This window comes from Penicillium daleae, assembly GCF_028827525.1.
Source record: "Penicillium daleae strain IBT 16125 chromosome Unknown utg000006l_segment0_segment0, whole genome shotgun sequence".
Classification (NCBI taxonomy): domain Eukaryota; kingdom Fungi; phylum Ascomycota; class Eurotiomycetes; order Eurotiales; family Aspergillaceae; genus Penicillium; species Penicillium daleae.
This window is the reverse complement of record NW_026623154.1, coordinates 2,082,828-2,107,391: the sequence shown is the minus strand read 5'-3', so window position 1 is coordinate 2,107,391 and position 24,564 is coordinate 2,082,828. Positions and strand designations below refer to the sequence as shown.

At 50.8% G+C, this 24,564-nt stretch overlaps 7 protein-coding genes across 7 annotated transcripts; 5 read left to right on the top strand and 2 right to left on the bottom strand.

Annotated features, from left to right (window-relative positions):
- Positions 1 to 165: 165 nt before the first annotated feature.
- Positions 166 to 1,485, top strand: N7458_006489 (NADH:flavin oxidoreductase/NADH oxidase; the record flags this gene model as incomplete). Its single annotated transcript, XM_056909871.1, has 1 exon — positions 166 to 1,485. One exon carries the CDS (start codon positions 166 to 168, stop codon positions 1,483 to 1,485), a length of 1,320 nt encoding a protein of 439 aa, XP_056765575.1.
- Positions 1,486 to 2,233: 748 nt separating this feature from the next.
- N7458_006488 (putative MFS transporter) lies at positions 2,234 to 3,819 on the top strand (the record flags this gene model as incomplete). The annotated part of the gene is made up of 5 exons (XM_056909870.1): positions 2,234 to 2,490; positions 2,554 to 3,357; positions 3,414 to 3,486; positions 3,541 to 3,595; positions 3,647 to 3,819. The coding sequence occupies 5 exons, from the start codon at positions 2,234 to 2,236 to the stop codon at positions 3,817 to 3,819; spliced, it is 1,362 nt and encodes a 453-aa protein (XP_056765574.1).
- A 229-nt stretch (positions 3,820 to 4,048) lies between these two features.
- N7458_006487 (putative nuclear RNA binding protein) lies at positions 4,049 to 6,232 on the bottom strand (the record flags this gene model as incomplete). The annotated part of the gene is made up of 1 exon (XM_056909869.1): positions 4,049 to 6,232. The coding sequence occupies one exon, from the start codon at positions 6,230 to 6,232 to the stop codon at positions 4,049 to 4,051; it is 2,184 nt and encodes a 727-aa protein (XP_056765573.1).
- A 1,671-nt stretch (positions 6,233 to 7,903) lies between these two features.
- Positions 7,904 to 9,656, bottom strand: veA (sexual development activator VeA; the record flags this gene model as incomplete). Its single annotated transcript, XM_056909868.1, has 2 exons — positions 7,904 to 9,441; positions 9,509 to 9,656. 2 exons carry the CDS (start codon positions 9,654 to 9,656, stop codon positions 7,904 to 7,906), a joined length of 1,686 nt encoding a protein of 561 aa, XP_056765572.1.
- A 7,623-nt stretch (positions 9,657 to 17,279) lies between these two features.
- On the top strand, positions 17,280 to 19,041 carry N7458_006485 (putative DNA repair protein (Rad57); the record flags this gene model as incomplete). The annotated part of the gene is made up of 2 exons (XM_056909867.1): positions 17,280 to 17,689; positions 17,760 to 19,041. 2 exons carry the CDS (start codon positions 17,280 to 17,282, stop codon positions 19,039 to 19,041), a joined length of 1,692 nt encoding a protein of 563 aa, XP_056765571.1.
- A 326-nt stretch (positions 19,042 to 19,367) lies between these two features.
- On the top strand, positions 19,368 to 21,267 carry N7458_006484 (SDR family oxidoreductase/polysaccharide deacetylase family protein; the record flags this gene model as incomplete). Its single annotated transcript, XM_056909866.1, has 3 exons — positions 19,368 to 19,455; positions 19,517 to 20,758; positions 20,810 to 21,267. The coding sequence occupies 3 exons, from the start codon at positions 19,368 to 19,370 to the stop codon at positions 21,265 to 21,267; spliced, it is 1,788 nt and encodes a 595-aa protein (XP_056765570.1).
- Positions 21,268 to 22,163: 896 nt separating this feature from the next.
- N7458_006483 (Copper amine oxidase 1) lies at positions 22,164 to 24,311 on the top strand (the record flags this gene model as incomplete). The annotated part of the gene is made up of 3 exons (XM_056909865.1): positions 22,164 to 22,214; positions 22,277 to 22,705; positions 22,764 to 24,311. The coding sequence occupies 3 exons, from the start codon at positions 22,164 to 22,166 to the stop codon at positions 24,309 to 24,311; spliced, it is 2,028 nt and encodes a 675-aa protein (XP_056765569.1).
- Positions 24,312 to 24,564: the final 253 nt, after the last annotated feature.

The following is a 24,564-nucleotide window of genomic DNA, read 5'->3' as shown; positions in this document are numbered from 1 at the left end:
CTGCTCTTTAGGGGGAGATAAGATAAATCCCAGAGAATATCAATGTCGTCGACATAGCCAATTTTTTGTAAACTATCATTCTTACTCTTCTGTCCGCTGGGCCCTGGTTCCTTTTGTTTCCACTCACCTCTCCGAATTCCCATCACTTTACCAATACACAGAGCCATGACTTCTCCCACTAGTAGTCAGATCGGGGCCATTGGTTATGATGGCCTACCGTACTTCACCCCTGCCAACAATGGCGGGGCAGCAGCAGAGCCAGAGAACCCCTCGACTCCTACGTTATTTCGGCCGCTCCATATTCGCCAGTTAACGCTGAAAAATCGAATCATGGTCGCTCCCATGTGCATGTACTCATGCCAATCGGATCCATCGTCACCCTTTGTCGGAGCATTGACGGATTATCACATTGCTCATCTTGGTAACCTCGCTCTGAAGGGCGTAGGCTTGATCATCATCGAGGCAACTGCCGTACAGGCAAATGGTCGTATCTCACCCAACGATTCGGGCCTTTGGCAAGAGGGCACAGACTCGGAGCAATTCAAGGCGCTCAAACGGGTCGTGGACTTTGTTCACAGTCAAGGTGCTAAAATTGCGATTCAGTTGGCTCATGCGGGTCGCAAAGCGAGCAGCATGCCACCCTGGGTTGCCCAGGAAGCTGGCAAACGAAGTCTTCGAGCCGGAGAAGCCGCGGGCGGGTGGCCACACGATGTTGTCGGACCATCCGGTGGCGAGGAACAGGCATGGGCACCCGGTGATAGTTTCTGGCCTCCTCGCGAGCTGAGCACTGCCGAGGTGGAGGAGACAGTGAAGGCATTTGCGAGAAGTGCTGAGCTATCTGTCAAAGCAGGATTCGATTTGATCGAAATCCACGGCGCACATGGCTATCTTGTCAACCAATTCTTAAGCCCGGTGACCAACAAGCGCACAGACAAGTATGGCGGCACATTCGAGAATCGAACAAGGATTCTTCGCGAAATTTCGGGGGCCATTCGTGCTGTTATTCCGGAGAGCATGCCCCTATTCCTACGCATCAGCGCGACGGAGTGGCTTGACGGCAAATTTCCCGAGTTCTGGGATATCGAGTCGTCAATCAAGCTTGCTAAGACCCTTCCAGATCTGGGTATTGACTTCCTTGATGTCAGCTCTGGAGGCAATCACAAAGATCAGACACTGGAGCCTCACACCAACTACCAGATCGATCTTGCTGCCCAGATTCGGAAAGAAATCCGAGAAGTCGGACAAAAGACACTGATCGGGGCGGTGGGATTGATCACTGAGGCTACTGCCGCAAGTCAACTTGTGCAAGGGTCTGATCTGGATGAAGCACATGCTGCAGAGTCAATGGTAGCAGGCTCGGCTCCCCGGGCCGATGCTGTTTTATTGGCACGCCAATTCCTTCGTCAAGCAGACTGGGTTTATCACGCGGCAAAAACTCTGGGAGTTCAGATCACTGTGCCCAAGCAGCTGGGCCGAGCCATATGACTGGTGTTATAGATCAATGATGTAGCTAGAGTTCGCAGCAAGGGTGTTGCATAGAGGAACTACCTTTTGTTTATGGCAACGGACTTGGCCTATATACTAGAAATACACTTCAAGCTTATCCTTCAGACGTATACAAGGTCACCAAGCAAACAATATAGCAATCATTCTCCTACCAAGCAATCTTTTAGAACCACTTCTCAAAGAAAAAGCTACGACGGACATTTCCGATGCGTCCCCAGAATGGGAGGTAATGTAGCCCGAATTGACTATCATCCTGTGACAAAAAAGGAGGGCCATAGCATTTTTTCTTCCACAAGGTAACTGTGACAAGATGGACTGAAGTTCTTGAATGCAATTGCAGGACATATCAGAATAAAAGTCGTCATGAACATGGACTTCATAAGGTGGACCCCAGTGGTTTGGTTGCCCGGATTCGGCAGGTCAACCAACAAAGCCCCGCCCATCGCCAAATGGCCGATTGGCTGCGACATGCGAGCGGAGGTTTCCCCATCTTCACTCGGGCGACACCACCAATTCCACGTTCGCCACGTTGCCAAATGCCAGCATATAAAGCGTTACGAATTGAAGCAAGCTATTGTGGGGTTCACAACCGTGAAGCCGGCCCGTCGAGCCGCCGCTCTTCCCTCCGAGACAGATTGATCCTCTCCCAGGTTTAAATAATCTACTTTCCCTCTGGCACCCCCGTCTTGGCCTATCCAATTTAGCTTTGCTTTGCTTTGCTACCAAGATGGTCACACAGACACAAACCCAGACAGAGAGCTTCGTCCTCCAAACTAAACCTCCAGCTGAGCCAACGTCAGAGGAACCCACCATTCTACGGGAACCAGAAGTCGAGGAACCGCCACAGCCAAAATGGCTCTACCCCAAGCTCCTCAGCGCCGGAGTCTCATTCTTCATGGCCGGGATAAATGATGGCAGTCTGGGCTCACTGGTTCCATACATAATACGCAGCTATGCCATCGACACGAACATGGTCGCTATACTGTAAGTGATCGGTTCAACCGACTCTTACACTCCATTATACAACCGATAGACACCAAAGTCAAGGAACACAATCTCACAAATCCCCACCAGATACGGCGTTACATTCTTCGGATGGCTATTCGCGGCCATCTCCAACAGTTTCATCTGCCAACGTCTCGATCTAGGCATAATCCTTTCCCTCGGCGCCACTCTACAAATCCTCGCCCACGTCTTACGTACCTGGCTCCCGCCCTTCCCGCTGTACGCCGTGACCTTCTTCCTCGCAAGTCTCGGCCAGGCATACAACGACACCCATGCTAACACGTTTGTTACTTCCGTGCGTGGGGCCCACCGCTGGCTCGGCTTCATACATGCCATGTACATGGCTGGATGTCTAGTCGGGCCCTTCGTTGCTACGGCGGTTGCCTCTGCGAACGCTCACTCAAAGTGGAATCTGTTTTATATTTTCCCCTTGGGTGTTGGAGTTATTAATATGGTTTTGGTGGGCTTATCGTTCCATGATCGAATGCTCTTGTCACCGAAGAGGAAATCGAGATCGGATACTGCCGAGTCTGAACGTGAGTCGACGGGGAAGACTGCCTTGAAGGAAATCAAAGCCACTCTTTCTATGCCAGGTGTGTGGCTGCTGAGTCTGTATTTCTTTTTCTTCCTTGGTGCGGGTATTACTTCCGGTGGATGGATGGTCGAGTACCTCGTCAATGTCCGGAATGGAGATGTCAAAGACATGGGTTATGTCCCCGCGGGTTACTATGGAGGTGGCTTCCTGGGCCGTCTGCTTCTCGCAGAGCCAACTCACCGACTAGGAGAACGCCGTATGATATTCATCTATGCCGTTGTGTGCCTTGGATTGCAACTTGCTTTCTGGCTGTGAGTTCTCCGTTTTGAACGAATTTCTTTGATTGGATGCTGAATGGGTATACCAGGGTTCCGAATATCATCACCGAAGCGGTCGCCGTCAGTCTGCTAGGCTTCTTCGCTGGCCCCTTCTTCGCAACCGTACATATTCACTATGCCTTCTGCATACAACATCCAGCTAATCATGATACACAGGGCATCTCTGTCGGATCCAAGATGTTTCCTCCAGAAATAGTCTCCTCAGCAATCGGTAAGCACGAAGCAACCCAAAATAATCCACTACGAGTTCTAACTTCACCAGCATTCGTCTTCGTCCTCGGCCAAATCGGCGGATCCATTTTCCCGGCCATTACAGGTGTCATCGCCGCACAGGTCGGTGTCAAGGTCTTGCAGCCGATACTGGTTGGACTACTGGGTGCCACAGCAATCAGCTGGCTACTTCTTCCGAAGCCTATCGAGCTTCATCGGGACTAGAAGATCGAGATTTTCACAATTCGCAAACCTCTACAATGACAAGGAAATATGAAACGAGAAAGTTCACATCATGAATTCCTACAAAAACTCCACAAGACAAAGCCGACAGCCCAAACCAAACTCCAGGGTATAAGTCGTAACATCGTGACATCACGTAGGTCTACACACCAGGAACGCTGAATGAAACCATGACAATCAATCCCCATTCTCCCCTTCTCACAAGCCAATCTCAAAAGAAATCATCAGGCCATGGGTATTTCTCCAGGGCAGAGGGTTTCAAATTCTGCACAGTAGACGTCTGCAGCTCAAGCGCTTCATCCTGCTCCTTCACATGGTCCGATTCCTTCTTTTGTGACGTGTTAATCTTGGCAGCATTCATCAAGAGTTCTTTGGGCAGGGGTGGAACAGGCGGAATGTCACTATCGTGCCATCTTCGCTTCCGACTCGAGCTGGACTTGGTCGGTGACGAGTGCGGGCTCCGATCGGGGTCTAGTTGACGGTGCGGCTGTAGATAAAACGCTTGCAATGCTTGAGTACATGCAGGAGACGACGAGAATACATCGTCATCATCAGCCGCCGCCGCGGCAGGCGATTTAGGGATGACCGCTGCGATAGTAGGCGACACAGAGCGCGTTTTCGAATTACCACGTCTCATACGCAGTGGCGATGATTGTACGGCCTTGGATCTTGCTGAGCGGGCGACGGCCGGAGAAGACCTTCGGGGCTTGACGGATGGGGACCTTTTGCGCATTGAACCTGGTGCGTCTCGCGCAGAGGGGTCCACGTTGCGCTTGCGCTCGACGGAGCCAGGGCTATCGCCGGCCTCAAATTTCTGCCACTTTGCCTGACGCGGGGGGCTGAGGAGGCCAAAGTCGATCAGGTCGTCATCCTGCTCTGGCGGACGGTCGTCGTTGGGGTTGATGTCGACGTCGATGCGGTTCGCCAGACGGGACTCGTAGGGTTTCGGGCTCCGACTATCGAGATGTTCAGGAACGGGGGACTTCCGTTTGCGGGAAGAGCTTTCCTTACTCATAAACGATGACCGCGCCTCTCGTGGGCGTCTGCTCGGCGACCGAGACGCAGCAGTTCTGTACGACGGTTGTGATTCCTCAAGCGAGGTACTTCCTCGACCCTCCACAAAGGGTAAAGCGGTTAGTTCGGAAGTCATGGCCTCGGGCGATTCGGAGATCACGGCATGTTGATCTAGGAGTCGTTCAGAAGGAAGAGTGGGAAGAGCGCCAGGCACAAATTTGCGAGGATAGCTGCCAGGGTCCATATCGAGGCTCATGGACTTTCGGTCTGGGGTCGTTGAAGGCAGTCGTTCCTCGTTGCCGGATAGTTGGCGAAGCTCTCGCCGGGCCCGTTCCAGCTTGTCCTCAAGGTTGCTTACTTTCTTGAGCAGCTTTGTCTGGCGCGAGAGTTCTTTCCGAGACTTTTGCTTGCGAAGTCCGGTATTCTCAATCGAATCCTCTGACGTCTGCTCCTGGTAGATGGAGGTCATTGACGACTGATCATGATGCCGCATGAATGGAAGTCCAAGGGACCGCAGGTCTTGAAAGGACGAGCGTTTCGAAGATTTGGATGCAGATCGTGAAGGCGTAGGAATCTCGACTCGATCGCCCGATTGGGAAGTAGTGCCAGTCACGCCTGTATCGTAATTCATCTTGGCTTGGATTGCTTGCCATGTCTGGTCGGCGTGGGTCGGGTCAACGGCACAGTGGGAGTTGGAATTGGTTTTGGATTGCAGGTAAGCACCCTTGTTAGTGCCCTTGTATCCCGCTTTCTTGAGTTCAGCATAGGCCTGCTCTGCTTGGCTAAGAGCATCCTTGGGAGGCCCTGGACTGGCACTCTCTGCAGCACCCTTGCCCCAACCTCCAAACGGGTTGAACGCCGAGGCGATTGCCTTGCCAAATCTAAAGATTCCCGATTGCCGTTGCCGCAGTCCAATCGGCTTCGCATCCTGCATGAAGATACTCGGCGGCTTTTCACTGATACTATCCGACATAGTCGCCTCGACAAACCGCGACCGCCGACCTAGCCGCATACGAGGGCTATTAGTCGATGCGCCTCCATGCCGACCACGCAGCGAGGCAACCGAAGTGCGAGGCGATGCCCTTGGGGACGCTCGATAACCAGATGCAATGGGCCCAGCCGCATGGGCAATGCGAACGTGTCGGCGATCATGGTGTCCATAGTCTGCAGCCTCTTCGGGCAAAGGCCAATCATTGGAGCGACGCCGTTTCACCGACTTTGCTGAAGGTGACTTGTAGTTTTCCAGCTCGGGCTCCTCGGCGGCATCATCGAAGCGACCGGAGACATCCGAGCTCCAATCCGGCGCGTCATCCTCCTCGTCACTGCTGCGTAGGTGTTTCCGTGAGGTGCGCTGGTGCGCGGGGTTCGAGTCGATGTCCATATCGACGGTGTCGGAAGGTGCCTAGATGTGGCGTCGAACGAGTCAGATTCGCTGTTTTCGAGGTGTTCGGGAGATAAAGTCCCCCAAGGGGAACCAGATCATAGGCCACAGTATCGGGCAGGGGGAATAAGAAACTCACCATTGTGCCAGACACGTCCTTCATTATCCCTGCTTGCTCCCCGCGTCCGTGGGGCGGGCAGACAGGAGAGATTCAGTACTGCGCTGAGCTGACCAGGCGGTGCAGCATGAGAACAGCCGTCTAGATACAGGCAACGAGATCAATAGGAAACAGGAGAGCAAATGTTTCTGTTAGGGTCGACGAGGTGTCAAAGGTATTAAAAGTCCAGAATGGCCAGTAGCGGTCAGGCGTGTTGTCGCATACTCCACGCAATTCCCAGGGAGGAAGTTTGTTTTGATGTGGGGACCAAACCCACCCAGTCTCGGGAAGTACTCGCTACGAAACAACACTACCATCTACCCACCAACCATCCTGGTATTATCGACTTGATAATAATTATCCACATGACGAGTGCCAGCTAGGAATAGAATGTTTCTAAACAATCCCCATCGACTATTGACATACTAAACTCCTTCCTTCTCGAAGGAACAATAATGCAGGGACATCCAGGTATAAAGGGATTTCGACCTTGCGGGGCAGATCGATCGGGACCTTTGCCAGGATTCCGCGTGTCTCAGACGGAACATGTGCCCAAACTGCTCCCCGAGGAATGAATAGAGGGAATGCAATGAGTCTGGAATACTGTAGATAGATGGATAAATCATCAGAGCCTCCGGCCTCCGGGGGAGGTTGAACGCAAACTCTCCTTGTATACTCTACTCTATACACCTACGTAGAACAATCGATAGTGTCTACAATCATTCCATGCCGGTAATCATAATCAGGATATTCCGATTTCGGCCAAGCAATGCTAGAATAGGTATCAAAGAGATGCCACAACGCCAAACAGATCCCAGTAACCAGAGAGGACACAGATTCAGCCAAAGAGTCCTCAAGAAGCGGAAGAGATCGAGATCGCTGTAGTGGACAAACACAAACAAGCAAGGGAATCGCAACATCGCAACGTCACTTCAAGATGCACTTTCGTAAATATACCCAGTCCTTCTTCCTCCCAAGAGAAGGTCCAAAATTGCAGCAGGAAACATCAATCGCTGGACAAACGATGAGAAAGACTCGAAACCAACCTTTTGACCACCCGTGAGAAATGAGAGTAAATGGATAGAAAAAAGAACATCAATGCAGATATTCCCCACAAGAATGAATGTGTAGGGAGAAGACAGACAGAGAGATCAACCAACAGATCGGGGAATAGAGATAGAAAGATCGAAGCAACCATAACCCCCCAATATTGACCAACCGGTTTCCACGCAGACCAATGGAACATGGACAGAACAACAAAGAAAGACATCCTGGAGCAATGCATCCCAAATATCTAGGCATCAGGTAAGGAAGATCCACGGAGGGTGAGGAATTCATGTACAGGAAAAGAAAATGCAAAAGGGCGCCATTCCGGGGGTGGTCAACCCAACCCAGGGATGAACAGCCCCCTTCTGATCCGACTCAGCAGGATTGAAAACACCCTCTGAGATCAAATGATCACGAGCAGAAAGACTCATTTCTCAGAGCAAGGAGAATTGTGTTGAGAGACGACGTTATTGCACGTTTGGAGGAACTTTCATGACCATTCTCCCGTTCGCACGCTTGTATGCCATATCAACTCCCAGCTCAGCAATCAAGGCAGCGCGACTCTCGGCAGAGAAGTCACGATAGGCAGTTGGATAGGGATCCACGTCTGGACGCATGCCGTTTTGCATCGACCGGTCATCAAGCCCGAATGAATCTTCGTGTGATCGCTTGCCGCCAACGGGTCCGGTATGGTACAGCATCCGCTTCCCTGAAACGGCATCGTATCCGGGACTCGGTGAGCCAACCTCGATGGTTGTATCTAGGTTCACATACTCATTGGACATATTCTTGAGAGAAGGTGCAGGGTAAGCAGAAAGGCCAGGTGTTGGTGTCGGTGCGCTGGGTATCATGCCCTGAGGCATAGTCTGGTATTGAGACGGATCAGGCACGATGTATTGTTGTACTTTGGGCGGCTCCACGCGGTATGAGGTAATGGTGTTCTTTGGATAACCGCTCGGTTCGGTCATCTGGGGTGCCATAGGATACCCTACGGGTGACGCCTCGTATTCGGTTGCAGCTGAGGGATGTCGGATATTGGCATAGCCTGTGTGAGGAGAGTACGTGCCCGGTGGTGCCACTGGCGGAGGCGTTGGAGGCATGTGAGGAGCAGGATAGTGACTGGGTGTGGAGCCAAAGGAAAGGTGGGATGAGTAGGAGGGGGTCTGGGCGTGAGGCATAGGCGCGGGTGGCATGGGCCGTTGGTAGGGCTGTGGTGGGCATTGGAAGCCGTAGTCGGGAGCTGAAGGTCGTCGTTGTATATCGGGTCCAAATCCATAGGGCGACTCCATCGCACCACTGCCATTGCTGTTCGACCGAGGGCGTTCCACTGTCTGTGCGACGTAACGATCTGGCGTCGAGTACCGATCGGACCGGGGGTACACCGCCGTACTTCCTTCGTCATATTCGTATTCCTCATCTCGCTTGTCTCCCCGGCGTCTCATGCGAACATCGCGACGAATGCGAACGCGACATCCCTGTTCCGCAATGATGCGACTCAGAGATGTGCTAGTAGCCAGACCCGGGAACTTCTTGGCGCTATAGACGGTGAATGGGACCGACTTCACCTCGAGGCGGAAATGCAAGTATGTTTGTGGTGAGGTAGGCTTTGCTGAATTCGCGCGGCCTACCTGGTTGGGTAGTGGCGTGTTTGAATCTTGATCAGCATCCTTAGCATCCTTAATCTCTTCATATAGATGGAAACTCAGACGGTATCGACCCTCATGGCGCACTGATAAATCGGGGAAGATAAAGTAGCCAGCTTGGGATGGGCGGTCGAGATATGCTACCCCCGCGACGGGCACTCCTGTTAATACGGGACACGACGGCGGACCAGCCACCCGCCCGTGAGCGATGGGGCGCGCCGTGTCCAAGGTTGCGTAAAGGAAGAAATTGGCATTATAGGCGAAGGTGATATCGGTTTTCTGTGCCTCGTTGGCGGGATCTGATTCGTAAATCCGCAGTTCAACCACGGGTGGAGGGTCAACGGGGCGACGGTCGGCCGACGCTGTTGATGATGATAATAATCAGCAAACAACCCCTGGTCGGGTTCGACTTGGAGCGAGACAACTTACATTTAGCGCCAGCCCCGCAGGCTCTGGCCCGCTCGGGTTGTTGCATCACACTCAAATTGTATGTGAGCTTTTTACCTTCGCGAGTGATTCGGCTGACGGAGTGTTGCGTTTCATTATGAGGCGGCATCATGGGTGGTCGGGTCGCCATTTTGGGTATGTTATGAAATAATTATCGTCCTCCAAAGATGTTTTCTATCGGTCGCAACGATATCAGTAAATCGGACGCAGTGAAGCGGTGGAACAGTCGATTCAAGTCGAAGGATTCACGCATGCGACGTACATGGACGTGAATTTCCTCCTGTACGTTTCTGATGCACAACCCGATCGGAATCGAGTCGGGCTCGAAAGGTTGTCGGCCCTGGTCAGTCCTCCCAAGCGTGGTGGTTATCTTAATTTCTTTGTTTCCCGGTGGCCTTGGTCGGGGGATTCAACCCTTGCTGGATCACGATTGCAGGCGGTCAATGGGCGGCGGTCGGGCTGGGATGTTTGGGACCTGCGAACTGGACGGATGTCGAGAAGTGTTGAACAGGGTTCCGCTGGATAAGAGGCCCTGAGGGATAGAGCGAAAAGGATTATCGCGAAGGGCGAGAGTTGAGTTGGAGGTTGATGAGAGGAGGGTGAAGGGGGAAAGTCGAGAGGGGGGAACAGTTGACACTAAGGCAGGCTCTCAGACTCAGCCGTGACTTGCTGGGCGAAATCGAGGAATCGTCAAATTACGAGGTGCTTCGTACGGTACGGGGAGGTATGGCAGTGCCAATACAAGATTGATGTACAGTACTCCGTACAGAAGTACAGAAGTACCTCAGTCTTGGACTGTGGCACGAATGGCAGGGCCCGGTATGGCCGTATTGATACATACGATGACGATACATATTTATGGCCAGCCCTCATCATCAGCAGCATAATAATAATAATAATAATCATAGAGATGGTGCTTGTCCCACAACGACTGGGCTGTTGATTATTTTCTTAGTTACCCAGGCTTTCTAAAAACAGGCGCGATGCCTTGCTATGATGCCTATGGTTCCCATCTGTGGCCATTCTATGAGTCGGTTAAATGATAAACCAAGGTCCCATCTTATCTATCGGCCAGCTCTATCCATGGATGAGCTGATGGGGGGCCCATTCTTGGATGCACATTCTCTCTTTTCTCTTTCGCGGATTTCGGGGCTATCGGGTGTGATCTGCGGTCTCAGGCAAGCTTCCTCGAACTTGACCCAGTTGGTGCTAGCGTAGGCCGTTCGGGCTCCTTCGTGCGATGCCAACCAAAAGTACAAAGAAACGGACGGCTCAGAGAGATTGGAGGAATAATAAAAGGAAAAAGACTCCCGATTTCCGTTTCAAAGATACGCAGGCCAGCGGTATTTTGTCCCTAGGCGTAAATAAAGAACGGATCCTTGGATGCATGGCCTCAGCATGAAATGAATGATCTGATAGTCGCATACTGTACGGAAAAGAGGGCTCCGTATTTTATTTTGTTTCAGTATTCAGTATTATTATTATCTTATAGCGCCATCATGATTATGAATTATATTGAATTCAAAATTTAATCTTTTGTCTGGTTCCCCTTTTCCCACCGGACGGGTCCCGTCATCATCGAAAAGAAGTATGGTCGGTTCCCAGCCTTTGGTCTTTGGGCCCCTGGACCCGTAGATCCTGGGTGATCCGGAGCGTCACTTCCATCATGGCCAATCCTGTTTCCACCACATACTGTACCTTTGGACTTGCTACTCTCTTTTCTTTTTCCATCTGCGCACAGGCTTGCTGCTTACGACGGGTTTTGGTTGGCCCTGTGTTTGTGTTTCTGACTTCTTATTAGCTCGTTCGACTCTAAACCCCCCTTCCCCCTCCCCTTCTCCCTACGTTTCTGCAAAATGCGATCACAGCCCGAGCGTATCACTCCGATTGCTTGCTGGGTTACCCGAGCATTGCTCACGATCGCAACCTTGGGACAGCGACCGACTCCACGTTCCGCGCTTGTTGAGGGTGCTGGGTGGCTGCCACAAATCCCAGCCCAACGGACCGGAGAGATCCCCCTTTCTTTATTTTCAACGTCAACCATGATGAGGGGACAAGCCTCTGTAGCCTTATGAATATAGTTGCTAAAACCATATCGCTTTCACCAGGGCAATAGATGGTATAATTGTCTTCCTTGCCGAAGGGGAAACTGGGGGCCATGCAATGCCAGCAACACATTCCTCCCCGCTGACGTGGTGCAGACATTAGTCCCTAATTGAGTAGGAACACCCCGTATGGTGACTATACTATGTACCGACGGTCACATACCATTCGTACACTCCGTACAGATAGATAGATTGTTAGGCATTTCGAGGCTAGGCAGCTTGGATACCAATGGAATCTCCGTCTTCACCATTGACCGTTCGTCGGCCATGACTCTGTGATGAATTGCCAAGCCTAAACCTGAGCCAGATCGGGCTTTCCTCGTCAGAATGAGGACAGTGACACTCCGATCAGATCTCGCAGGTCTCTCCTTGCTCGATTCATTGTAACTAGACGATCAAGTAGACGAATAATGGTTTCGTTGTAGCATCTGAAAAGGCCTTCTAGCACCATCGGAATGAGTTTCTGTCCGTCTGGCCCACGCCGATTGCTTTACTCAGCTTGAGACGTAACTAACTACGGAGTAACTTAGTTAACTAACTAGTTAACTAGTAAACATTATTAACAAAAATAACCCCAGGAACCGGCCCCAGCTTGAGACGGAATATGTACGAGTCTCCGTAGTCAGGCCCGTTTTGATTCACTTCCCCCCTTGTCATAACAAGCCCGAACCCGCTCCGAAGCCTATCAAACCACCGATCCTGGTCCTCAATGGGCATGTCTTGGCCGCAGGAGAACGCCACCAACGACTACCTCAGGCTGCCACAAGAGTCTGTTCAGTTCTCACTTTTCAGTATGCAGTAGACTATCCAGTCCAGCCCGTCTCGAGCGGGTCGTTCGTGCGGTCAGTCCTGATCTACACATCCCTTTTCAATCCTGATCATCGCCAAATACCCGCTCCCCATTGGCGCAGCCACCATTTCCGCCTGATTCGCAGTCGTGATTTGCTGGTGGCTCAGCGCCGCTTGCGCCTGGGAAGCTCTTGAGAGGAACTGAAATATGAGCTATCGAGATTCTATTCTCCGTAATCGTGCCTCACCACTGTTTAAATGTCTATGGACAATCCTGTATGGCTCGAAGTATCCGCTAGATGTTTCCGCCGCAAAAGCAAAACTCCCAAACTCGCAAATGATGTCAATCAAGGGGGCAGCGAGGATCGGTTGGCCCGACCGTGTATCAAAACACTGCTTGCAGATTGGATGTACAATACTTCGTGCCAGTCCGGCCAACATGGGGAAACACCGGGATCGTGGCCGCCCCCCCACCTTGACGACGGTCCGCACCGAACTACTTACTCTGCCCTAGTTCAGGTCAGCAACGGCCTGTCATGATACTGAGACCGTTGAGAGCGGTACAGTTAGTCCGTTGTATTTTTTTAAAAGGCAAGGGCTAAGCGGAAACGGGAAAAAATAGCGACTGCAACCTGCAGATTTAGTTTTGCTTACCCTGGTCTTACCGTACCGTACACGACAGGGATCTTCCGCCAGCCAAGGCGACGTCTAACGGTCTAGCGCGATGCGCTTGAAGTGGAGTCATTCGATTTTCAGTACTCCGTATTCCGTCGTTCATGATGTTCCCTCTATGGACGGGGAGATATCTCCCCTGAAGACATGGAAGAAGAGGGCGACGATCATACCGATGGCGTTTCCGTCGTTCATAATGTTCCTTCTATGGAAGATCATGCTGATAACGTTCCCTGGGCTTCTGCCTTGTACCGGGGAAGTCGGAGAACATGGGAGATTATGCGGGTAGACCACCACTCGTTTTGGGGTGTGTTCAGTGTTCACTAATCTGAGTATCATTTCTTTGATCCTGATACTACCGATATCCGTCAAGCGACACCCGTGTTCTTACACTATTATGTCCCCCAGACGACGTCTCAGACTATCTAGGGGAAGAGATTGACAATTACCCTATAGAGAAGCCCGGACCGAAGGGCATGACTCGAGGTAGTGCACTTGGCTTTCATGATACGCTGGCCATCCTGTACTGTAAATGTCGCGTTCTCTGGCGCGGAATCCGTTCGTGACGGTAGAGATTACCTGGAACAAGGGAGTTGGCAAGGTTATGCCGCTATGGGCTTGTTTTCGGCCGAAGCAGATCAACCCCAGCGTTCTTTTCAAGTCAAATACATGTTGCCTATGCTACCTCTGTCTACGGGAATATCGAGGTCATCGAAACCTCCGAGTCCAGCATAAATAACGACAGGTAGCTTTTACGGATCTCGCAGAGCCGAACTCACATAGGTATCAGCATCTAGGATCCTGCTCTTTCAGATGGCTGGGAAGTATTCTCAAAGAGCAGGGATCACTTTCACGTCGCATTTTACTCCTAATTCATCGAAAAGCGGTTTATAGACCCCACGCCCTTTGGCACGGAGATACACCATCTTGTACATACTCGGAAGGTCGAGGATGAACTCAAGATATGAAATGTAACCCAAGTACGGAGTGTATATTGGTCTTTGTCTATTCAGTGATCGACAACGGCCTCGTGCTTGCTACTCTTGACACCTCCAGCTCCGCCGAGGTCGTCATCTCTTCCAGAAGGGGTTGCAACGGGATCAAGCCCCCCAGCATACAGTTCTTTGCATCTGCCCGATTGACTGGGTATTCAAGCCCTGGTACGTGTGGCTAAATACGCAACAACAGCAACGGCTATCCACTACAACTTTAAGGGATATTCATCCTATCAATCGCGGCCCCAACCATCCCTCGAATTCTGGGCAAGTAAATAAACCACTGGAGGGAAAGATCTGCGCGGGCCCCTAGCTCACCCCTGTCACCGAAGCCACGACTAATTAACCAGTCGGACTAGCCCCCTTTGCTGTTGCCTTGGTTGCAGCCTGTCGACAGGGCAAAACAGTCATGTGAACGAGGACCGTTGACATCTGGCGGGAGGTTTCGGGATTTGGCGCGGTTAGAACGCGCGTTGGTGTAGGCATCGATGATACGAAGTACAGTCCTCTATAGAGGTTGAGGGGCTTGCAGCCAGCCACATAACTGCCGCGAATAAAGAGGTTTTGATATGGTTTAATGGCCACCATTTAAACCATCCCGTTAGTCCGTGCTAAAGTCGGCGGATTGGAACTTGTATCATAATGCAATCGTGAGTCGTGGGTAGCCCTTGGGTTACAAGGCAGCCGCTTGGCTTCACTATGCAGATGCAGGTGTATGTATGATTGGCCGAGTGCATCTCAACAGTTTCGATTTCTGTCACTGAAGTCTATGATGTAAGGTTTGATAGGATGCACGAGTGCAAACCCTCTATTTGCACAGCGATCGTTGCATGTTCTCAAGGATGGAGCAGCTAGAAGCCATTCCCTGGCTATTTCACAGTAAGCAACATGCATATGGGGTACCTTTTTCTTCCCAGTCCTTGCCGCTTCTATCCATATCTATCCTCGAGTCATTCAATCCATCTTGTACTCTCTACTATGATCTATCGGTAAGTATTGACACATTGTGCCACTAAATAATCCCAAGTTCACGAGATGTCGTGAACTGTCCGCGATCAGTGAGCCCAGGCGATCCGCCGCCACCACCACGTGGCCATACTAAACGATGGAGCTCACGATACCCACCCTAGAGCACACCATCAACCAAAACAGGGTCGGCAGTAGATTAAAACTAGATTAACCAGACGGACTCGGTAAATAAACATACAGAGAAATAGAAAAGCCCTACAGCGCAGGATTCGTGCTCAGGCCTTTTACCTTCGAGAAGTAATACACAAACCATGCGAACCACAACCTTGAAGAACACGGCACATTACAGACATGATGATAGTACTGTATCATCTAGTCTTGAAGAGTGGAGGATCCCGAATCCCCGATGCCATGCCATGCGAAGACCCCCTCCTCCATCGAGGATCATGGTTGTGATTGCTCAGATCACGGCATCCACTTGATCTACCTGCCCAATCCAAGGCCTCCATCGGTTAGGCTAGGGAGACTAGTGGGTTGATCGTCGTCATGCCAGTACGAAATTGAATACCGTACAATTTCAAGGCTGTACACAAGGTCATTGTAAAGTCTGTACGGAGTACAGTATCTGTGTCATTTCTTGTGTGCGTCGAGTTAATGATCGCTTGATCCGTACTTAATGCGATCGGTCCCAGTACGTAGTTAGAGGCTCAATAGGGACCAGTGATATCTAGACCTGAATCGCGACTGTAGTACTGTAAACAACCTAATAATACTGACAAATACTCTCGTACTGAGAGCTTTTTAAAGTTGAATCTGGAAGGTACGGACCTATCATCGCCGATTCTTTGAGACAGAAGGCTCCTCTAGACTGACCTTCCTATCCGGGTTGGCCGCGAGCCGCGTGCCCAGCCTTAATCCCACCAGCTTTCCAGATGAAGAGTACAGAGCCAAGTCGGCGTTTCTTAGCAACGATCATATTGGCGGAGTAGTAAAAAGGATCGTAAAAAAGTGACGCTTTGGGATGGAGCAAAATCGAGGCATCCCGTTTAGTTCTTCGCTTATCCGCTTATTGACAAAGCATGCTAGATGGGGTAGTTAATTATTACGGACATGTAAGCGATTCCCAAAGTTTCGGCCGAAACTGATCACTATCGGGTTTGTCCTCGAAACTTCAACCGGGTGTCGTTGATGCGACGGTCTTCTGTTGTAGTCATTGAGGTCGCATCGCTTACTGCGCCCTCTTCAAAGGGTGGAGAGAATATGAGACCATTATGGAGCTCAAGGGTTTGAATTGTTATTCTTATATACTACACAGTCTACATTTGAAACAAAAGCCGTTTGAAGATAGATCTATAAGCCCCAGTTTGAAAACACCACTCGGTTTCAGTCATGACGGTGTTTGTCTCTCGTTATTCGGCCTTTGTCCACTTGCTCTCTAATTTTGCGACCTTCGAGGACTCAACGCATAAGGTATGAGACTCGTGTGTATGCGAAGGTTGTCTAGTTCATCTTTCTCGAGACTTTGATTGAAAAATATTTGTAAAGAGGACTCCAACATCCTGCCTTTTCTGGAAATGCAGCTGTCAATATGTCCTATATTCCGATGCACGATGAACGATGGCTGGAAAAGAATGATAGACAATCATTAGCTTTGAGGTTCTAGCATTTCTACAAGATCATCCATATTTTCACATTCGTTTCGGATACCTCTTTCAGGTGCCCAACCTTGGTAGACTATCTAGGGATACCTGTGAGGAGCCAAGTGTGTTTTTGTCCCGTACCATCAACCATTACCATTTTCCCAGAATCATGGCGTAGATAACTTCCAATCTTGTATACTGGTGTCTAAATGTGGACTGCTTGTGGTACCATTTTCGTAATTCTCTCAGCCAGTATATGATTTATGATTGATTTGGATGTCGTGGATGGACGCTGCCGGACCACATATATGTATGTTGGCAACTTGTGGTGCTCATCTGATCCCTAACACAAATAAATGATCAGGACATCTCAGACAGGCCATGTTAATTCAAGCACTTATTCCTCCGCATCCAGTCTATCCGAATTCTTAAGAGAAACTCCGAATCAAAGCGCGTTTGACCCGAGGTTCCTCGCCTGTTATTTGTCCCTTGGAGGCTCGCCGTGATTGGCCCCACGCGATAGAAGCTTGGATAATCGCGACGCGCCAGAAGGTCCCCAACCTGTCCGTTGCCTTGCATTCTTATGGATCTTCTATCTGTTCTCCCAGACTTCTCGACGAAATCATATGCACATATTATACCTCCGCTCGAGCGAAGTAAGATTACCACCGTCGACCTCATCACGCTCGAGACGCTCGAGATCGCGAAACGCGCCCATGTGCCCCCGGCAGACGTGCGGCGGCTCTCCGCCCAGGTCATCGAGGCGCTCCACGCCGACCTTGGATTTGAGAAGAGCCGAGCAGACATAGGACCATCCTCAGATGCTGAGCCAAGCTCCAGCATCAACCCAGATACAGTTACCGCCACACCCGGGCCTTCCACGAAGCTCCAGGCGTCGCGATGGAGCACGATCAGCACGCTAGACCCCGCAATGGATGCACTCCTGGGAGGTGGGATACCAATGGGATATGTGACGGAGGTAACGGGCGAAAGGTACGTTTGAAGGAATATTGAGCTTGAGATCAAAGGTATGAGCTCTGACTTAGTCAACTTTTTTCTACAGTGGCAGCGGCAAGACCCAATTCCTCCTCAGCCTTCTTCTGGCGGCTCAATTGGTCGAGCGAGATGGCCTACCGTCGCAGGCTGTATACATCTCAACTGAACACCCTCTCGCAACAAGTCGCCTCTCACAAATGCTCGAATGCCACCCACAACTATCCACCCTCCCCGCCAACAAGGCGCCGACTCTCGAGAACATTCTTGCCATCAACGCGATGGACCTGGAATCCCAAGACCACATCCTCAACTACCAGCTTCCCGTCGCTCTGGCAAATTATAACGTTGGCCTGGTGATCATTGATTCTGTCACGTCCAATTATCGTGTCGAACACTCCTCTAACACTATCCTCGCCATCTCTACCCGTTCCACCGAGCTTGCCAAGCTAGGACAATTGTTGCGCAACCTTGCCGCAAAGGAAAACATTGCCATTATATTAGCGAATCAAGTCTCCGATCGATTTGAGCCCGTGGAGGGTATCGGTGCCGATCCGGCTTCGCGATCAGGCTTTCCATCGATCCAGAGCCAGAGTGCTGTGGCGCGTGAAGCCGGGACTTCATCGCCGTTACAGAGGACCAGATCGGACAATACTGATCAATTGTCCCAGTTTAGCCAAGGGCCTTCCTCATCCCAGGCAATTCCATCATCTTCGTACCATGCCCCAGATGATGAGAAATTTGATGGCTCATATATCATCGAAAACCCCGCTCGGAATAGTATTCTGAGCCTGGTACATCAAGAGCGGTTTTTCACCGGATGGGGTGATGGTTCGCACTTTGAAAGGAATCTCAAGACCCCGGCGTTGGGATATTTTTGGTCGACACAGATTGCTTGTCGAATTGCTTTGAAGAAGGAGGAAAGACGCTCGGTGGCTGCGCCTTGGGATAGTGGTGCTATTTCCTATCTGGCTCCTACCCCTACAGAAAAGGAGGATTCTCAAGAGAACAGCGTGGAGGCAACAGTGAACAAACACACCACTGTCAGTTCCTCAGCCAGTGACGCCCATACCGCCAAGTCCGAAGGAGATTCTAAGCTGGCCAACGAGACGGATCAGCCCCCAAGTTCCATTAACAAGGGAACTCCTTTGCCAATACCTATGGAGCCTCCTGCAATTGAGCACAGTACACGGCGAACCATGAAACTCGTTTTTGCCCCCTGGACAGCTGGTGCGCAAGATCCCGGCGCGAACGAAAGTCAAGATTGGGGACAGACAACAGGTAGAAGGGCTAACAAGGTGGATTTCGAGGTATGGGAGGGAGGCTTACGGAGCTTACGTTCTGAGAATTGAGATGTTTGGGATGTGACAAGATCTCCTGTTAGGACTTACAACAGCCACCATAAGCCTGGCTGGCCTCCGATAATTTTTTTTTCCTTCTCGTCTATACCCCCAAAATAAAAGAGGAGCACCGAAGAAGCTAGCTTAAGCCCCCTTTTACATCAATCTCTTCAAGTATCCGGAGCCAATCGTGGATGACTTTTTTTCTTGGTCAGACCAAGATGATCCACCCGGCCACCATATAAAGCGGACATACCCCGCCCCGCGCCTTTCGGAGAGCAGTTGCCAGAACTCACACCCAACAACTTGCCCCTGGGATCAGATCAATTGAGTCCACAATGAGTTTCCTCGGAATCGAAGGATACCATGTCTTCATTACCGGAGCAGCCGGTGGCATCGGCCAGGAAGCAGTCAAAGAATTCCTTGGTAAGAGACTCCCTTATCATGGTGGCGCTATCACGAACCCATGCTGATAAGCTGTGTCTAGGCCAAGGGTGCAAGGTTACAGGGCACGACCTCCGTCAGGTCCCTGCACCGACTACTGCAAACAGCTCCAACTTCTTTGCTGTGACTGGAGATATCTCATCTGAGGAGTCAGTTGCATCCGGTATCAAATCTGCCGTGGAGCATTTCGGACCCATCAATATTTTGATTGCCAATGCTGGAATCACCGACGAGTCTTCTGAATATAACATTTGGGAGATTCCCTTGGATATCTGGGAAAAGACCTATAACATCAATATTCGGGGTACATTCCTCACCATTAAACACTTCTTGCAAAGTGCTAAGGAGGCCCAGAGCGCGGCGGGCAACGCGGAGCTCGAGAATCTGGCAATCGTCGTCACTGGGTCCGAGACTGGCAAGTTTGGCCAAGCGGGACATACCGAGTATGCCTCTGGCAAGGCGGGCCTGCAGTACGGGCTTGTTCGCGGGGTTAAGAATGAGATCGTCAAGATCAACTCGAAAGCACGCATTAATGCCGTCGCACCTGGATGGGTTGATACCCCTCTGATCGCCGGGAGACTGGATGACCCTAAGGAGATGTGGAATGAGGCTCAGGCTACGGTCCCACTCAAGAAGATCGCACAGCCCCAAGATGTCGCACGTACTATGGCGTTCCTGGCCAGTCATCGAGCGGCTGGGCACATCACTGGACAATGCCTTTCTGTCGATGGAGGCATGGAGGGGCGTGTGATTTGGAGGGCAGATGAAGTGCTGGGTAAAGAGAACACTCCTATCCAAGCAAATGCCATGACAGCGAACATCACTCAACCTGTCATGACCAAAAAGAGACGCATTCAAATTCTTCTCTCTGTTGACTTTGATGCTGTCTCAGGCTTCCTTGGAACTGGAGCATCTGAAAACAACAGCCTGTCCGATTATAGCAGTGGATATTTTGCAGCTCAGGTGGGAGTACCGCGCTTGCTACGACTTTTTAAGAAGCATGGAATTTCTTCGTCGGTCTCTTGGTTTGTGCCAGGTCATTCGATGGAGTCGTTCCCCAACGAGACCAAAATGATTGTTGATTCTGGCGCTGAGGTCGGATGCCATGGTTACGCACACGAGGGTGCTGCTCAAATGACAGAGGCGCAGGAAAGAGAGGTTATCACCAAGTGTGTTCAGCTTGCAACTGAGTTGACTGGGCAGAAGCCGCGCGGCTGGAGAGCACCGCTCTATCTGCTGAGAGAGCATACGGTGAAGGTCTTGGAAGAGTTTGGGTTCTTGTACGGTATGTATTCCAATTGCCGAAGAGTCGTTTCAGATACTAATTCCAAAGCAGATACCTCCCTCACACATCACGATTCGGCATTGTACTTCCTCCCTGAGCTTCCGCCTATCAAGCCGATTGACTTTTCTCCTTCTCAATCGGCCACCACATGGATGAAGCCCCTTGCGACGGCCGGCCCCAGAACAGACAAGACCCTCGTGGAGATCCCTTGCAACTGGTACTTGGAGGACATGACGCCGATGCAATTTATCCCTTCGTGCAATAACTCTCACGGATTCGTCAGCCCAACTGCGATTGAAGAGAACTGGAAGTCTCGATTCGAGTTCCTCTATAACGAGACCGAGGACTTTGTCTTCCCTCTGGTCTTGCACCCTGATACGAGTGGTATGGCTCATGTTATTGGGATGATTGACCGAGTGATCACATGGTTGAAGCAGAAGGGGGATGAAGTGGAGTTTGTTACTTATGAGAACTGTGCGAGGGAGTGGAAGGCTAAGCAGGATAAATAGTTGTGAGCTAGGAAGGGAGATTCAATGCACAGCAAGTACCAAAATATAGCGATGTTGGACGAGTTGCATGAAATGAGAACAACTCTCCTAAGCTGCTAAGCTTTGGTCAGATATAGCGTTTGAATAATGAAGGAAACAAGGCATCTAATGTGCCGACAACACCCTTAATTACCCAATGTCCTGATGTTTCCTTATCGAGAATTTTCTTCTAACAAAGTAAGATACTGCGATTCGAGTGGATATCCACTTGAACAACGCCTTACCTTTCGAGTTGAAGTTAACCGCCCGCTAAACCAAGATCGTTAATCCCCGGCTATTCCTTACCTTAGCGGATTCCCCTCTCCACGCGGTAAGCCGAGATCGAGCCATACACCGGTTATTCTTATACCTTAGCGAATATCGCGCATTTGTCAATTTACATCCGATTCCAGGAAGGTGGAGGCTGTCATATCCGGTTAATCCTAACCTTTTGCGGATTTCCGCCCCTACGTGCTCAGTCAATGCCACGTCTTGCGCCGGCTACTCTTATACCTTAGCGAATATCGCGCATTCGTCGGTCTGAATCAGTAATTGCTCACTGAATAATGATCGTCGATATTCGACTATTACTAGCCTTTGTGGATTCCAGTCTTGCCATCCTGTAAGGTCAAGGCAGGACTATAATAAGCTGGGTACTTGTCGGACATTTGTCCGTCAGCTCGTTTTGAGCCATTCGAAAACCACCCAGCATATCTTATCTCAGCAGACGTATATGCCGACTTCCCCGCATCGACACGAATCCGTTCTTATCTTTGCTTGGCTGTACAATTCTCGGCAACTATATAGACTCGTTATCGGGGCCGTTTCTGACTCAATATACTGGAGATACTGTGATTCTACCACGAGACATTATCTAGATGGCACCTCCTCATCCATTTGACCCCCTCACTCCAGCGGAGATTGCCAAGGTGAGATGTTTCCAATCGCAGAGCAAAAGAATCGTAAAGCTGATTTCGAAACAAATCCACAGGCTGCGGCAATTGTACGCAAGGAGCTCCATGGGAAAGATCCTAATTTTCGCGTGATCACTCTCCTGGAGCCACCCAAGCAGGAGATGATCTCGTTCCTAGAAGGAGAACTTCGCGGACAAACCCACCCACGACCAGTTCGCGCTGCACGCGTTCAAGTTACCATTCGCGGTGATGCAAAGCCAAACGAGATGGTAGAGCTCATTGTTGATCTGAACTCTGGTTCTGTCATCAAGAAAGAGCACCTTGTAGGGAAGCACCCATATATCGACTCTGCTTACATGCAAGCAGCCGAGAAAGCATGTCGGGCAGATCCGAGAATCGAAGCGGAGATCCAGAAGCTCAAGCTTCCTGCTGGTTCCCAAGTTGTAGTTGAACCATGGGCCTATGCGACTGATGGAATGAATGATGTGTCTGAACGTACTACGATGGTGAGAATCGTTAAACTTGAGACTGAAATCCAACTTACTCACGATGTAACCTATTTAGTGCTGGTTCTATCTGCGTCTTCTCGACCACCCGGATGCAAATTACTACGCATACCCGCTTGATCTCTGTGCAGAGGTTTCTGAGCAATTGAAAGTCACCAAGATCTATCATCTGCCCTCGTCTGAGGATGAGCGTCTTCGGGAAGATGCGCGGCCGTATGATCACAACAAGGCCCACTCGCCTGAGCTCAGCGAGTATCACCCTGATTTGCGACCTCCGCCCCGCACTACCACGAAGCCTTATCAAGTGGTTCAGCCGGAAGGACCTTCATTCACAGTGGATGGCAACTTGCTTAGCTGGGAGAAGTGGACCATGCGTGTGGGGTTCAACTACCGCGAAGGCCTCACCTTGCATAACATCAGGTATGAGGGTCGAAGTCTCTTCTATCGTTTGTCGCTGTCGGAGATGTTCGTCCCTTACGGCGATCCTCGAACGCCGTACCCTCGCAAGGGAGCCTTTGATCTTGGGAACGACGGTGCTGGTCTCAACGCCAATAACCTTCGCCTTGGCTGTGACTGCCTAGGCTCGATCAAGTATTTCGACGGCTGGCATAACACCGCCTCTGGTGAGCCACTTAAGCTGCCTAATGCGGTGTGCTGCCATGAGCAAGATGATGGAATCCTTTGGAAGCATACCAACCACCGCACGCAGAATGCTGTCGTGACTCGCTCGCGTATCCTGGTGCTGCAGACTATCATCACGGTCAGCAACTACGAGTACATTTTCGCCTTCCATTTTGGTCAAGATGCATCCATCCATTATGAAGTGCGTGCTACTGGAATTCTGTCAACCTGCCCCATCAACAACGGTGACAAAGTAGGCTATGGCACTGTCGTTGCGCCAGGAGTACTCGCACCTTACCACCAGCATCTCTTCTCTCTTCGCATCGATCCAGCAATCGACGGATATGCAAACTCGCTGCAAGTCGAAGAGTCGCACGCTATGCCCATCAACGATCCAAATGTGCATAACCCGCTCGGCGTGGGCTACACGACAAAGTCCCAGATTATCACTCAAGAAGGCGGACATGACCTCGACTTCGCGAGCAACCGCAGCTTTAAAATCATAAATGAAAAGAAGATCAATCCGATTACCGGCACTCCCGTGGGATTCAAGTTGCTGCCCTGTTATAGCCAGATGCTCCTAGCGCATCCACAATCCTACCACGCGCGACGCTCCGAGTTCGGCAGCCATGCAGTCTGGGTGACACGTTATCAAGACGATGAGTTGTTCCCATCAGGCCGACACACGATGCAGTCTCTTGGAGGTGAGGGAATCAGCTCGGTGATTGCGCAGCGCAAGAATGATTCCGTTGCGTCGAATGTGCGGAACGAAGATATTGTGATCTGGCACACGTTTGGGTCGACTCATAACCCACGCATCGAAGATTGGCCAGTCATGCCTTCGGAGAAGATGTTGGTGGGGTTGAAACCGGTCAATTTCTTCACGGGCAATCCTGGTCTGGATGTTGCGGTCTCGACGCAGGAGAAGAATAAGAGTGTTTTGGTTGATGATGGATGCAAGGCTGGAGTTTGTCCGCGCTTATAGAGAAGGGCTTTACCGTGTGGACGGTGCATGGGCATTGGGCATTCTAGGTTTGGTGGAAATGATTAGATAGATATCATTGAAGGTAGATCAAGATTTCCACTTTACCCTCTTTGTCATATCACTGTCGAATGACCCTGGGGCATGGTAGGATGATATTCCGGAGATGATGTAAACATTTTGGCATCAAGCATAGTGATTTTCTCAAGCAAAGAAGCAAGCAAGGCCTCTGACCACATATCTCTTTTGCTAATCT